Source organism: Protobothrops mucrosquamatus, unplaced genomic scaffold (assembly GCF_001527695.2).
Source record: "Protobothrops mucrosquamatus isolate PMUCROS unplaced genomic scaffold, P.Mucros_1.0 scaffold5276, whole genome shotgun sequence".
In the NCBI taxonomy this organism is placed as follows: Eukaryota; Metazoa; Chordata; class Lepidosauria; order Squamata; family Viperidae; genus Protobothrops; species Protobothrops mucrosquamatus.
In genome coordinates this window covers 3,005-19,662 of record NW_015391142.1, presented here as the reverse complement: position 1 = coordinate 19,662, position 16,658 = coordinate 3,005, and the positions used below count along the sequence as shown (strand labels likewise).

The following is a 16,658-nucleotide window of genomic DNA, read 5'->3' as shown; positions in this document are numbered from 1 at the left end:
ACTGCAGAAGTAACATTTTGGAATAGTCTATAACTCTACAATAGTATCTTGGTGCTTGCACTAATCATCTTCTCTTTTCATTTAATCCATCCAGAAAAGTTATATAGTCACCACATAAAACAGAGATGCATCTCAGTCATAATATCTGAGGATTACTGCAGGCTGAGAAGCAGAGGTGTCCACAACAATTGTAAAAAAATGTGGCTGTTCAATTGTAGGTCCTTTTGTATGGGCATCTTCCATGTGATACACATGGATGGGCTTCAAGCACATGGTGGTGACTACCACCTTGACTTTTTGCAGTCTTCTTCACAGACACTGACAGACACAGACACAGACAAAGAGAAGAGAATGTATAAGTGACCTATCTCCAGTCAATACATTTCTGATATCACCAGAAACATTTATTATATTCTTGACAATTGAGATATCTGCTAGGCATTCCATTTACTCTCACACATACTGTACGTCCATCATATACTGTTATCACATTCAGCATTTTACCTTCAACTCCATATTCATTCAACATTCCATAATTTTTAATATTTGTTAACAATAACGATTTTAGATGTTTATTGCTTTAGTTTTGTTGTACATCGCTCAGAGTCACTTGTTCATGAAATGAGCAGCTCTAGAAATTAGATAAATAAAACTCCCAGGCTTTTACTTGCCATATGCTTGTTTTAATCAATAAATTTTCTAACCTTCATACTTCTCTCTTGACCTGCTGAAAAGTAAAAATATGTTCCACAAACATTTTGTCTAGTGTAAAATTGCACTATATTTCTCAAATTTCCCTTTTTGATGTCTGGACCTCTTTCAGACAGAGTTGAGAAGATCTTTGGAGGAACTGGGATGGTCCATATCCATTCTAGTCCTCCTTGACCTCTCCGTGGCTTTAGATACTATTGATCATAATCTCCTTCTTGACAAACATAAGGGTCTGGGAGTGTTGGAGTTTGTGAATGTTACAGTGATTCTTCTGCCTCTGGATTCAGTTCCAATCAATGTTGTGAGAAGAGGACCCATAGGGTTTGCCTGTTTTCTGTTCTTATTTAACATCTACATGAGGTTGTTGGGCAAAGTCGTCCAATGGCACATATTTAGGTATCATCAATATACTGTTATTATATACATTCAAATACAATTGGTTGATGAGTGATATCATCAAGGTGCTTTCTCAGCATCTCACGGAAAGGACAGGCTCAGGCTCAGTTTGGAAAGGCTGAGTGAATATAGGTTTGGGAACCTCCAACAGCTGGTGCACAATTTTGGGGGGACAGGACTCTTGGTGCTAAGTTCCCATTTAAAGACTAGATCAGAGGTCCCCAATCATTTGGGCACCAGGGACCGGTTTCATGGAGAGAGGTTTTTTTGCAGACTGGAGGGGGTGTGGCTTTATGTGTTGCCTGCATCCTCCAGATAGGGCTTCACTTGTTTGCATGGACCAGTTTCTGGTGCCGGTCCATGGACTGGAGGTTGGGGACCCTGAACTAGATAGTAGTTGTAGTTGGAGGGCCTTTGCATCAGTCCCGAGTACAATTCTTGGAAGACCTTACTTTGCATAGCTTGCCATTTTGTTCCTATTTTGTTCTCTGAAGCACAGTTTTAAAAATCTGAACTCCCTGCAGATGTCAAATGGCTTAATGGTCTCTTTTGAACTTTTGTTATGTCTATTTATTCTTCAGATCATTCGCAAAGTTACTAAGCAATCGGTAATGCTGGATGTGGATGAACCAGTTTCCCAGTTGCATAAATGTGCATTCCAGTTTCATGGGAGTGATAGGATGTACCTCTGCCTCTCAACAGAGAAAGTAATCCAGTACCAGGTAATGGGGATGCAGTTGTCTTCCAGTAACCAACCTAGCTTGGAACTAAGTGTACTGCAGGTATCCACAAAGCTTGAAGTTGTTCAAGTTGTGTGAGTATAAAGAAGAATGTGCTTGCTTGTACTCAGAGGAAGAAATTCAATCAACAAATGAGAAGTGAAAGCAAAGATGAGCAAATAAGTCCTCCCCCCCCCATCCTCTTTAACCTTCCAAGAATAAACAAATCTTTTGAGTTGGTAAAACTTCTGGGAGTGCACAGGTTCCATTTATAGTTTAGATCTCTAGAAACCTGGTGCTAGATATCTGTGAAATTTACCTCCTATCCATAGAGAGTAAAGAGAATGGCCATGATGAACATTGTCACTCTTCCCTTCATGTGTTCAATATATGTAGAAGACTATCTGAATAGACCACAGTGACAATGCTTTCCTTTTTCCCACAAAAATTGAGACTTGTCAGAAGGTAAAGTGCATGATCCTATATCAGTATATTAATTGGCCGCAACTGGAGAATTACAGATGGCTATCTGTAGACTGAAATAATTGGCAAAATTGGTTCCTGAGTAGATTGAAATAATTGGTAAAATTTGAGCAAGATTGGATGTGATTACAGTTTCCCATGGCCATAATCAAGATCACTTCATCAGCATAGAAATGGGGAAATTAATTAGACAGACCCCCCCCAAAAAAAATTTCCATGCTCTTTTTTTTTTTTTTTTGCAGGCTAGAAATACTGAAATGGAAAGTTGAAAGTATATGTGTAGTGTATAATTCCATTATTTAACCATTCAAGCTTTTCATTTAATTATTTCACTAACAACATTAATAGAAAGTGGCAAGTATCATATTGATCAGGTAAGACTTACTTCAGGCTTCCCCAATCTGTCTTTCACAATATCTAGACTACAGCTCCCAGGATTCCTGGCTAAAATGGAAATTCGGAGAACTGTATGGCCAGTGCAGACAGGAAAAGTCTCCTTAATTTAGTATTTTTCAAACTTGGCAACTTAAGATATGTGAACTTTAACTCCCAGAATTCCCCATTGAGGATGCTGAAGTCCACGGATCTTAAAGATGCCACATTTGAAAAATACTTAGTTCAGTTCCTCAGCTGTAAATAGAAGGCTATGGGACTCTCTTCCCAATTAAGGCAGGCTGACTCCATCTCTATTGCATTTTAATCAAGACTTTGCTGGCTTCTAAATAATTTTAACATTGCTTTGGATTGTTTAAATAAATCTATCAACTGTATCTCTCTGCTTTGTATGGGTGATGACTTTGTAGAATAATTGCCTTTTGGTAGTCAGAAAAGTGGTTTATAAAAACAATTGATGAATATATTCAAAGTTGATGTTTATTGCTATGCAGGCATCTCCCTGTCCCAAAGAAATAAATCGAGAATTACTGAATGACAGTTCCTGTTGGACCATCATTGGGACAGAGGCTGTGGAATATTCATTCAGCCTCAGTCCAACCAGCATCAAGAATCCAGTGGGCCCCGTCCCTCTTATAACGACCTTGGAGGTACATAGAGGGTTTTTTTCATGCTCTTTTGCCTTGCTGCTTTGTGCAAAAAATCAGGAGACAAAATGTTAGCTATTTCATCTTAATGACTCTAAAATGGAAGATTCATTTAGTCTTTCTTTCCCTGAAATAGCAATTGTGCAGAATATATTATAAGTATAATAATTAGTATATTATTAGTATTGTAAAGTCCCAGTCTCTTACTTGAACTTGAGATACCATATCAATCTAATCAGATAACCCAAGCGGAGACTTCTTGATCAAGCAGCACTTTATTTGATCAAATTAAGCAGCTGGGTGGCCAACAATCTGGAACGCTGGCAGAGTTACATCCAGAAGTGCCACGCATTAGAAAATTGGTAGCATTGCTTTATAAATCGGACAACAGAGCCATTACATCATAAGAAAGACATCAATCATTCCTGTACACTCCCTTATTCCCTCCTTCAGTATATCCCATCCATGTACATGTTTCCCAAACTTGCATGAAATTTCTCTGATGCAAAAGCTGATTTAAAAAGTAAGAAAGCAACAGTTAGACTAAACAATTTCCCTTTGTTCCAGAACCCTTCAGTATATTAAATTAATAGTATATTAAATTTAACTATTAAATAAAATTATTCTTTCCTTGTACAACCATCTCTACAAACAGCTTAGATAGAACATTCAGTTTTGGATGTTTTGGAACAGAGACTGGCAATTTGTATGAGTTAATTAATATAGAATGCAACAATAAGACTAGTACGGAGCTCCTTTGGGAACAGAAAGCAGAACCTGAAGTGTGGTTGCAGAAAAATGTTTATTTATGAGACTAAAATGAAGGATTACATTGCTGCTTTGTGTTCTTCCATATCTTGGAAGCATTCAGATGGGAGGCATAAAAGTAAGCATAACCTGAGGGTTTTTTCTGTTCTCTTAATGCAGTTTGGAAACTACATTACATGAACCATATCAATATGGGATCAACATGATCCCATTTAAATTATTTATTTATTTATGTGATTTCTATAAGCATCAATACATTTTACCCTTCCCAGCATGGCTTGGGTATATGAGAAAACTGGGAAACCACTGTTCTCCAGGTATTCAACAGTCAGCCCTAGATTTAATAGATAGTGTTCATGAGCCAATTCCATAATCTCTGGAGAGCTTTAAAAGTTTCAGCCCATTGGCATTACAGAAGTTATGGACTTCTATGCAACACACTCCAAAAGATTTGTTTTCCATTGCATGTTCTTCTTTCTCACTTCCACTTCTAAAACTCCCAAAGTGTATCTCCATTATCATTCTGCTTTACCTTGAAAATGTAATTCTGATGGGGAGAGGGGGATAACTTTTTTGTTAGATTTCTTAACTCTTTTATAGAATTATAATTTCCCAGTATTCCTTCACTTGAAAACAAGAACAAAGCAAAGCAACCTTGAAGATGGTGATGGCAGGGAGGTCTGGAGGCACTTGGCAGAGCAACATTTGCGATGGTAACATCAGTGGTGAATTTATTATTGTGTTGTTTTTTTAAATGCCAGCAGGCTTTATGTGGTCCGCAGGTCACATGTTGTGCAGACCTGCCTTAGAGTAGTATTGTATAACCCAATCCCATCAGCAAATGCCAAGAATTAAAAATGGATCTCCTTTAGGCAAAGCACGTTCTTGACAATGAAACAACAGCTTCTCCCATGGAGTTCCTGGGGAGGCTAGCCAAAAAGCCTTCCAGGTCAAAATATGGGTATCTTTGCTTTAAAGTCCACAGAGGTGCAAAATGAGGACAAACTGCTGGAAGGCTATATTGTACCTTCACAATAAGATGGATGATCTTATGCTTCGGTTTGTTTTTCACAGCTGACAGGTGGAGGGGATGTGGCAATGCTGGAAGTCCAAGGCAACTATTTCCATGCAAACATGAAAGTTTGGTTTGGAGATGTGGAAGCAGAGACTATGTACAGGTAAAGCAGACACAGACTGTCCTGAAACTACAGAATGATCAGTTGGACAAGTCTCATGGCCACTATTCTTTGCCTCCAAAAGCATCTCTTCGAGGGAGATCAGGAATGAATGAAATGAGTGCAAAATTGGTTGTTGTGTTTATTAATTTAATATTTTTACTTATAGTAGAAGGTAGCAGCTTCTAAAATTTTGAGTCTCCCTGTGCCTGACACAAGAAAAGAGAGATAACTGAATCACACAGCAGCAGCAATGTAATTATATGGTTTATCTGAAAAGAAGGGTCACATTTCCTTTCTGAAAGTATGGAAATAGAATCCAAAAATCTCCTATTTTTATTTCATGTATATACTGTCAGGCATTTTGTGGCTGATACCAGAACTGTAAGTCACAAAGGTAGGGATTTAAGTAAATTTATTGCAAAAACAATAAAAGCCACAAAGAAAAATTCCATTCACTGAGAAGTAGATAACCCAAGCCTTATTTCTAGTAAAATTAAAGTTTCAACAATATGCCACTTTCTCTTGGTTGTACAATACAACCAGCTCAAGATCTCTTACTTCTGATGGAGGAAAGATTAATGGAAAGTTACTATAATGAATAAGTCTAGGTTCAGACTATGTGCTTCTACCTTTGCCAGAACTAGTTCTCACAAGACAGTGTATATTTTGCAAGATAATCAAGATGAAGTATATAAACGTATCTCATTTTCATCCACATGACAACACTGCCTGAGAGATAAAGACTAGCCCAAGATTAGTTGGAGAGCTTTGTGACTGATGTGGACAATCTGGAATGTGGCTGTTTGAGTTTAACAGACCTAGCATCAATGTATGGTCAAAAAAGTCAAGATGGCAGCCATGGTGGTGAGATCAAACCATTTTTTTTAAATACAGTGCACATTCAGCAGACGAAAAAGTCCAGGTGGAGCTTTGCTTTCCTCTTTTAACTTCCCCCATGGTCATTTTTTTTTCCAAACCAGTCCATGATGGGATCTTTTGCTACTCACAAACTAGATTCTTATGAATGGTTTGAGTTGTCTGAAATGTTAATTAATGGACTGGTGTGTTCTCTGTTGCTACTTTTTCTTACATTTGTTTTAAACACTAAAACATAGTGCAGTTGATTTTAATTTTGTATTCCACATCCTCTGTGGAGAATGTTAAGAGAATAATTAGTAAGCACAGAATGCCATCACATTTTAATATACTTTGGATGCTTCTATAACCCAAATGGGCTTTTTCTAGCCCATTTCTTGTTGACTATCTTGTAACTAAGATAAATGATAAAATGATGGCTCTCATTCATAAGAATTTCATTAATTTGGGGGGGGATTATCATTAGATTTTGGGTTTGAACATTAGAGTTCTTATATATATTGTACTGGTGTAGCACAAAGTCATGACCATAAGGAGAAAAGATACTGTTCAAAATCAGACAATGAAAAACTGCATTCTATGCTAACCAAACCAAACCAAAGGCTTATTTAATGCAGCATCCTTTTTTTCACATTGCTCAACCAGGTACCAATTGTAAATCCATAATAGGAAATAAGTAGAAGAATTTCCTTATTCCATAACAAGTATATACAGTATAGAACCATGGCTTGTGGAAATGTTCCATAGCTAAGCAAATAGATGTCCCATTTGACTGAAATTGCCCCAGTTTAGTGCTGCGTTTGGATGTCCTATTTACAAAATAGTCCTGGAAAGTTGGCCTGTGTAGAACTGCAAACAGGGAGAATAGATTTAGCCAGCTGTCATTCCGCTTTGCCTGTTCAAGCTCCATAGATAAAAAGGAAGTACACGTTGAAAGAGCATTGAAATCCAAACTCTCCACATTTTTATTTGCACAAATGTATTGATTACAACCACTGCTTGAAAATCTACTGAGCCTATCTTGGGAGGGGATGGGGGAGGAAAAAAGGCACATGTTATGGATATGAATATAAATATGTATGCATGCACACACCCAAACACATAAACAAATTTGTATTTTTGTTCGTTTGTTTAGGAATTCCAAGTCCTTAGTGTGTGTTGTTCCTGATGTCTCTGCATTCAGCCCTGATTGGAGATGGTTACGATACCCAATTACTGTCCCTCTTCTGCTACTAAGGAATGATGGTCTGATTTATTCCAGTACATTCAGCTTCACATACACACCAGAACAGAGTTTTCTGTGTGGTCCACCACTCCTGCCAGAGATGGTGCAGGATTCTGACACCTTGCTCAATTCCATCCATCAAGAATTCACTAAGACAAAGTATCACCTTTTCACGCAAAGCTAGAACTGGAACTGTATGGTCACCATTGTTTGACTAGAGCAAAATTATGGCAAACACATGGTTTTATAAAATGGTGGAATGTGGTTTTTCTAAAATAGGATCATATGAACATTTTATTTTTAAATCATGCTCTGTACACATATTAAAGCATACAGCTCTGTGTTTCAACACGAGAAGGGTGGGAATTACTTAATTGCAATGCATTGCTTTAGTAGGGAAAAAGATTGCTGATTTTTTAACCTGTATTCCCTATTTGGCATCTTAAAGAGAATATGCTATTAATATACATTATACAATTCTGTGTATATTGAATATAATTGCATCAGCACAGGCAGCGAAACTCATGCTGCATATTTATCAAGTATCTACTAAAACACAGCAACAGCAAAAAAATTCTAGTGCTTATGTCACAGTGATGGTTTTAATGTAAATGTGAGTGTTGGTAAAAGGGTGCATTCAGGCATTTGCAAGGCAGGAGATTAAAAATATCAGAACTGTTGTCACAATGCTTTTTTACTTCTTTATTTTATTTGCTTGTATGATTTTATTTATTGGATGATCAAAAAGAGAGTTTTTGTTGGGGGGTTGCATTAGAAGATCTCCAAGGTCCCTTCCAACTCTCTTATTTCAACAAGAGCCATGATGGCGCAGTGGTTTGAATGCAGTATTGCAGGCTAATTCTGCTGAATGCCATGAGTTTGATTCTGACCAGCTCAAGGTTGACTCAGCCTTCCATCCTTCCAAGGTTGGTAAAATGAGGACTCAGATTGTTGGGGGCAATATGCTAACTCTGTAAACCATTTAGAGAGTGCTGTAAAGCACTGTGGAGTGGTATATAAGTCTAAGTGCTATTGCTATTCTGTTATTCTGTTGTGCAGTTGAAGAAAATTGTAGTTAGACCCACTTCTGCTATAGAGAAATGTATTCTTCTTCACCTCCCTTTGGTTTTTGGAGCACTTCTAAACCAATGGAGGTCAAATGAATCTATGAAGTGGTCAAATGGTTACATAAATATGCTGAAACAAATTACATCAAAGAAGTCTTATTTAAAACAGAGGACATCCCACATTTATGTGCTTTCAAGAAGATACACAATTGTCTGTGGGAAGAATATTCTCAGGTACTTTTTGCTTCAAAAGTCTGCCCCACCTCAACCATTCAGTTGGCATTTAACAGACACTGAAATACCAGCTCCTCACTTTTTCTTATTTGATGGCTGAAAACGAACCTCTAAGAACCTCTACTGTAGAACCTCTTTCCCATAGCGGTCAAATATCTGAAACACACCATTTTATACAAGGTGGCATTCTCTCAGACAAATACATCACTTTTTGGGTTGTTGCTTCAAAGAGCTGCCCTTACACACTTTAGTTCTCCAGCTTCGGTTGTAAAAATTGGCAATCTGTCTCCAGTTCAGTTCTTAACCAACACCAATTTTTAGCTATCCTAGCTTTAAGGAAGTAATAACATGTCTGAAAGAGGAGGAAAATAGCATGGTAGTGGGCCTTTTTCAAGTATTCAGCAGGAATTTTGAAAAAGATTTATGCCCCCTTTTAGACAGAGCTGTGAGTCCAATTGCCAATTAATTTTAAGCAAGCAATGCAACCCTGAAAGCCACGGGAGGAGAGAGAGAAGGCAGTAAAGACCAACATCTCCTTGCAGGAGGCAGTAGAAAAGGAGGAGGGCAGATTAAACAATATTCCATTCATTAGTCCACCTAAAGAAGGCCTTCATTGAGCCACTGCTATGCAGTCCTCCTCATATATAAATGTGTGCACAGTTCTTTATTAATAAGTTTCTAGCAAGTTTCAAAGGATGTTGGGAAGCGTATGTAGTGTCCCATACATGTCGTTGGCTTGAAGGTTTATTCTGAATGATGAATACAGCACCAAAGGGCCAATCCAACATTCTAAAAAATGTTGTTTTAGCATCCAATGCCAACTTAGAAGGGAACCTGTTGCCAAAACTGTAGTGGCTTTTCTAACTGTGATGAACTCTTGAAAGCTTATAAAAGAGATGGGTGGAACAGACCGCAGGCTAGTGACTGTCAGCCTCCTGAAACAGCCAAGGGAGCCATGCCAACAAGAAGCCTTTTTTTATTTTTATGGCCATTTGAAATTCTGTGGTTGATGTGCTTCAGATTAGCACAGCAATCATTTCATGCCAGTAGTTTCTAAGATTGGGCTCTCATCCATAGCTCTTTATATTAACTTAGGTACTTCTGCAGTATCAAAGATTCATTTCATTTATTCATTAAGAATGCTAATCTCATTAACAGGTGACCTGCCTTTAATACACCAAAGTACTTCTAGTCATTCACCAATTACTGTTGCAGCGTGGTTCAGTGCCTAACCAATTCCAATTAGACCTTTACAAGCCAAGGGGTACTTTATTTTCATATGCACAGTATTATATTGTTATTCATTCCCAAGTCCAGAGCAATAAACCTAGATCTCCCTATGTTAGCCTCACAACAACCTTGTAGAGACCGGTGAAAGTCAGGAGCAGAGGCGTAGCGTGGGGGGTGCACGGGGGGCCGGCCGCACCGGGCGCAACATCTGGGGGGGCGCGCTCGCACTCGCAGCTCTCTGCCCCTGCCTGTGCGAATCCGATCTGAGCCGCCGGGTCGCCGCCCACTGTGGAGGGGGGGGCGCAAATTACTTGCCTTGCCCCGGGTGCTGACAACCCACGCTACGCCACTGGTCAGGAGAGTGTCACACCATAGTATTGCCAGTTTAATACAGGAAGTCCTTGACTTACAACTACAATTGAGCCCAAAATTTATGTTGCTAACTGAAATGTTTGTGAGTTTTGCCCCATTTTACGACCTTTCTTCCCACAGTTGTTAAGTGAATAACTGCAGTTGTTAAGTTAGTCACACAGTTGTTAAGTGAATCTGGTTTCTTCATTGACTTTGCTTGCCAGAAGGTCACAAAAGATGATCACATGACCCGGGACACTGAAACTGTCATAAATAGGAGTCAGTTCCAAGCTTCTGAATTTTAATCATGTGAACACAGGGATGCTGCAGTGGTTGTAAGTGTGAAAAACGGTCATAAGTAACTTTTTTCAGTGCCCCTGTAACTTCAGTCACTAAATGAACTGTTGTAAGTTGAGGACTACATGTATGTTAGGCTAATATTGTCCAAATAGGGTGGGACTGCCACAACTAGACTTCCCAAGCCTGAAGAAATCCAGGGATTCTACCATATCTAGATGACACCAGGTTAGAAAAAATAGCTCTGGGCTGCAGTGCAAATAATTTTGTCTTGACTCATGTGGGTTTCATTGGTTATGTCTTTTGACCATTTGAAGCAAAATGAATTTATTGTATATTTATTTACTTAAATAAGCACCAAATGCAATTTCCACCTATTTATGAGCCTTCACCAGAGCTGGTGCACTATCATGTCTATCACTGTCAGAAATTGCCATAAATTGTCATTATGTGGAGGGCATAAAGTTGGGTGAAGTTGACTAAAATTAAACTGCATTGGGGTTTACTCTAATATATGAATCAACTATAGATTTTACTATTCAAAATGGGAGAATTATCATTTTTAATTGAGCAGTTGGGTATAATAATTTCCCTGGCTTATGTGTTTGTGTTTTGTTTTCCTTGATGCATCCCTAAATAAATGTGATTGAAATTCAGAAAAGACATCTAGAACAGGGGTGTCAAACTCGCCTTGTGATGTGTCATAACGTATCGTGACTTTTTTCCCCTTGCTGGAGCTGGGGTGGGCGCAGCTTCCGTGTGACACATCTGGCCCATGGGCCAGCAGTTTGACACCCCTGATCTAGAATATCTCTTGGATGAATGATTTGTAATATAAAAGATAAGATTTTGGAAATGGATGTTTAGAAGTATTATACAGAGAGCCACTTGGCTACTTTAAAACTGTTTCATTTTCTTTTAAATTGTCTTATGGATTCTGCCAATTGCCTGTCATTGAACAAATGTTGGCTTGGTAAATTTTGGCTCTATGTGATGTGCAAACTATGTGATGTGATGGAGCTGTGTTGACCTTCAAAGCGTGATATCTATCTCAGAATCTGCCCCTTGTAATGCTTTCTTTTGAGTATTAGCACCAATATGGTCTAGTGCAGTGGTTCTCAACCTGTGGGTCGGGACCCCATTTGGGGTCGATCGACCATTTCATGGGGGTCGCCAAGCAAGGCTGTCCGCCATTTTTTTTGTCCGCCATTTTTCCCCCCTTTTCCGGCGGGTGCCTTACCTCCCTTGGGCTGGGCCAGCTGGTGGTCGGCCTGCTCCGTCTCTGCCGCTTGCCAGCTACGCCTCGGCCGGCGCAGGGGGTGGAACCACGCATGCGTGGCGCTCCCGGGCAGGGAAAATCCTTGACTTACGACCGGTTGGGTAGTCCTCGACTTACGACCGGTTTAGTCCTCAACTTACGACCGGTTTAGTCCTCGACTTACGACCGGTTTAGTCCTTGACTTACAACCGGTTGGGGTTGCGGCATTAAAAAGGTTGAGAACCACTGGTCTAGTGGTTAAGGCACCAGGCTAGGAAGCGCGAGAATGTGAGTTCTAGTGCCACCTTAGCCATGAAAGCCAGCTGGTTGACCTTGGGCCAGTAAGCCCAACCCACCTCACAGGGTGTTGTTGTGGGAAAATAGGGTGTTGGATATATTCGCCACCTTGAGTTACTTGTAAAATAATAAAGATAGCAAACAAACAAACAAACAAACAAATAAGACTGCTCTTCGTTACATTACATAGTGAATAGAGGTTTGCAAAAGTCTGAACTATCTTCATATACCCCCCCCCCACATCCATATCAAACTAAAAGTGATTTGAATGCAAAACAGCTATTCCACATTTGAAACAGATTACTCTGATAATTTGAAACATTTTGACTTTGAAACAGAGTTATTTCTACCATGAAGTGATTCTAAAATGACAGCCTGTTTCAAGTTCAGAATAGTTTTTTCATACTCCAAAACAACTGTTTCAATCCTGAAGAAAGGCCTTCTGAATTTGACATAAATACACATTCAAAAACATTTTGTATATTATTGGTTCCAAGCATTTAAAATCAATTATAATATATACTACATACATTTTTGTACTTCTGATAGTGCCTTTTATGAGAGGTGGTCTTAGTCCTTGCAAGATCATATTTGACTCCAGCTTACAAAGTATTCTCAACTCAAGACCTTCATTCAAGCCTTGTATCTCCCAGGGGGCACTCTTTTGATTTATAACTAGGCTGGGAGAAAGATCCCTCAATTTTAACACTTGGTACATGTCCAAGAGCAAACCCTCTGACAAGAGCTTCAGAATTCAAATCTTCAACAGGAGATTTGCAGCTATTTTTATTTATTTATTTTATTTATTAAATTTATATACCGCCCTATCTCCCTTGCGGGACTCAGGGCGGTGAACAGGCGATACTAAAAACCACGATACTAAATAAATAGTTTCTGTTTTAAAATCGAATTAAATAACAGGCCTGTTCTAAAAACACACCCATACAAAAACCCCCCACTGAAACATAATCAAACTACGCCAGGCCAGCCGCACGGAATAGATGGGCCTTCAGGGCTCGGCGAAAAAGGCGCAGGTCCGCAACTGTACGTAGGTCGGGGTGTAGGTCATTCCAGAGGGCAGGAGCTGCCACAGAGAAGGCTCTCCCCCTGGGGGTCGCCAGCCGGCATTGTCTGGCCGACGGCACTCTAAGGAGGCCCTCTCTGTGGGAGCGGACTGGTCGAAGGGAGGTATTTGGTAGGAGGCGGTCTTGCAGCTATGTCTCCTAAGTCCCTGAAGACTCCTCAGTAATTGCAAGTCAATTGAAATTAATCTGTGCCTAAGTATAGTTTCTTCTAATCTGCTACCCTTCAGGAATGCTGGGCTATATCGTGCTGGCTATGGAAAATGGGACTTGTACTTTCACAGATCTGGAGAGCACTAAACCAAGGACCCTGGAATTGCTTAACGTCTGAACTAGTCTCTTTCCTTTTTCTCATTCCTTCCCACCATTCCTTCCTGAATACTTTCATTGATCAGTGCTATAATTCACTCACACTATTTAGGAAATAATGGATAAAACTCTAGTGGTCATTCCAGGGAATCTTGACACACCAAATACTATTCTTGAAGGAAAGCATCTCCTGCAGTTTGGCAGGAATTATGCCCCACCCTAGCTAGTATTCCCTCTCCTACATGATAAATTCCATTTTTAGTACAACAAGCAAAATGCAAACAAAAAGTCTATTCTGTTGCTTGACTGTCCTCAATGCCCAAGTGATCTTCTGGTTTGTTCAGGGACAAATACATTGCAGAGTAAAAAAAAACTCCAGAGGATGTTGATGGGTGGAGAGCCCCTTAGGCATTATCCATGAATAGTGCAATATATAGACTTGGCCTGATATTTGAGACACATAAAAACTAATTTATTGACCTATTTTACTGAAAAGGACAGAGATGGGTGGAGTAGACAGGGTAATGCATAAATGGATTTAGATCAAGTCTGTTTCTTCTTTGTGGCGAAAATATTGGCAGAGTCCTGCAGGTACAGTTGGCTTTCTATGCAAGAAAAGTAGGTAGTCACATCATGCAACAAAATCCACAGGGTCTGCCATTTGCAGTATAGTCTCTCTGAGGAACAGCAATAAAATAAAATTACATATCAGTGGGGAATATTGGCATTCCAGCCATTGGTCTGCAGATATGGGTGGCTTCCCATCAGGTGCCCTTTCTTTGCTTATCTTGCTCTGCATTCCTAACATTACCTGAGATTTGGGTCATGGGCAAAAGGAGTAGTGCTTTTTTCACAATGGCACAGATTTTATGGAATGCACTTTCTAGAAAAGTTACATAGCACAAGGGGGATATTTTCTTTTTTAAAGAGGCATTTAGAAAAGGCTGCAATAAATGAAATGTTCATTCCTTTATTTCTTTATAATCATCATTCCTGTTCCCATGCAGAATTTTGATGCTATTGATATAACTTTATGATCTTGAATTATGTTCTTGCATAATTTATATTCCTAGGCTGAAGAAAAGAAGCAAAAATACCAAACATGAACTATTGATCACACACACACACACACACACACATTTCTACAGACTCGTATTACTTTTTTTAAAAAATAACAAACATAATTTTAACCCCATTTAAGAACTGCCTTGGGATAGTGGCAGCATAGAAATTAAGGAGTTAGCCCTCTGCATGGACCTTTTCTTTAAAAAGTGACAGGCACTCTTCTACAGCCAGTGGTTATATACTTTTCAATGTTTTTTGATAGTGATGTTTCAACATTCCCATAATATTTCCAGAAACCTTCAAATATTGGTGTGCTAGTATTTATAGTTCAAAACTGTAAAAGTTTCTTCAAGCAATTGACTCTAATGCTAAAATCAATATTTACTGATGAGGTTTGTAGATGCCATGGGAAAATTGGTTTCAAAGAATGCTTCAGGACTAGGTCTTTGGGGAATAATTGGTTGAGATCAAAGCAATATGCAAGAACGCAAAATATTCAATAAATATATCCTTCTCCTTCTCTTTTTTCCCCAGTCATTACCTTAGATAAAACATAATTGCTGATGCTACATCAGATTTAATACTAGCATGATGAAATGTTTCTGGAATAGCTTTTGATAGAGAGCTTTAGCTGCATATCATGTTCCATAACATAGATCTAATTATAGCCTGCTCACCTGTACCTTCATTCAGCCATGAAGTTCACAAACAGCAGCGCATGTTTATAAAATAATTAAATTCTCATTTATGGATCCAGATATATTAGAAATTCAGAAGACATTTTCCCCGTTAGCTGAGGACAGATTGCTTTACTGAATGTTGTTTTGTCTCCACATATGTGTGCATCTACATATAATAACCTAACCCTGCACTGATAATGGAGCTTACAACTTAGCATTTCTTTCCAGTTCTTTCCAAATCACTTGGGTGGCACTTTCAGCCAGGGTTAGATTTACTGGAAAGAGATGTTTTTGAAGCAACTGATTTGGAAATATTGGAGTCAGTGAGACTCCATGGTGGCCACAAGAAATGGTACACCATTACCTAGCCTGGCATTCTCCCATTATATACAGTTCTAACCCATGGAATTCCTAAGTTAATACATCTGGAGAGCAAACAGTTGGGGGTAACTGAAATGTACATAGTCAGCAATGTTGGGGAGTTTTAATCCACGGGAAAACTTCAACCATGGGCACAGATGTAATTATAAGAAACTGTAACTGCTCATCCATACATGGGCACGTACCTGTCTACTTGTCAAGAAAAGAAATTAGGAGTACAATCCTTGCCTTTAATATATATGAGTGAGAAAGGCTATTTTAAGTGAGAGATGGCAAAGTTGAACAAATAATGGAGGGAAGGGTCTAAATCTAGTTAAATCTAGGACTAGCCCTATTGTTAAAGCAAGCCATAAATGAATTGCTCAAGGGGAATACAATATTGTCCCAAGAAGGATCCTGCTCAATTGATAACCCATAGGAATGGAAATGATTGATTCCGATCATTTTCTACATTGCTATGTTAGAGTTTGACTTTTCCTGGTCCAATTGATGCACCATGTTGAGTTTTGTCTTGGTTTCACCACCTGGCCCATCCAGGAGGATTGAGAACAATTCCAATTACTGATGATCGTGTATCAGAAAATAAAAGAATAGAACTCCTTTCCATTAAAAAGATGACATCCCAATTCATAATTTGCTTTATCCAAAGTTTCTAAAACTCCATGTTGCCAGTTAGCAAAGTATAGGATCAACACCTGCTTTGCAGGTTATGCACAAGGGATTGTGTCAAAGAAGGTATTCTTGTTGGCTTAGCAAACTGTTTATATTATTAATTCAATAGCATAGCTTTTAACAGAACTGTTATTAAACTAAATCCAAGTATTATCAGATCCCATTATATACTGACTGATCACAGCAGTTGCAATCCAAGATATTTTGAAGATAGTAAATAATTTTTATCTGGAGATTGCATCAATTTGTATCCTGAAAAGCTCTTTAATCTCCTTTGAAAGCATTAAGCCAGTAAAATATTTCAGAATATGCCTTTTCTGTTTTTGTCAGTGAAATATC

General features: G+C 38.9%; 1 protein-coding gene across 1 annotated transcript in view; it reads left to right on the top strand.

Annotated features, from left to right (window-relative positions):
• The window catches only part of RBPJL (recombination signal binding protein for immunoglobulin kappa J region like), a 29,481-nt gene extending 21,901 nt beyond the window's left edge, over window positions 1-7,580 (top strand). The window contains exons 6-11 of the mRNA XM_029286830.1: window positions 903-1,012; window positions 1,689-1,829; window positions 3,197-3,352; window positions 5,192-5,295; window positions 6,817-6,825; window positions 7,307-7,580. Of these exons, the coding sequence (XP_029142663.1) occupies window positions 903-1,012; window positions 1,689-1,829; window positions 3,197-3,352; window positions 5,192-5,295; window positions 6,817-6,825; window positions 7,307-7,580 (794 nt within the window). The remainder of the gene's footprint in view (window positions 1-902; window positions 1,013-1,688; window positions 1,830-3,196; window positions 3,353-5,191; window positions 5,296-6,816; window positions 6,826-7,306) is intronic.
• The last annotated feature ends 9,078 nt before the right edge of the window (window positions 7,581-16,658 follow it).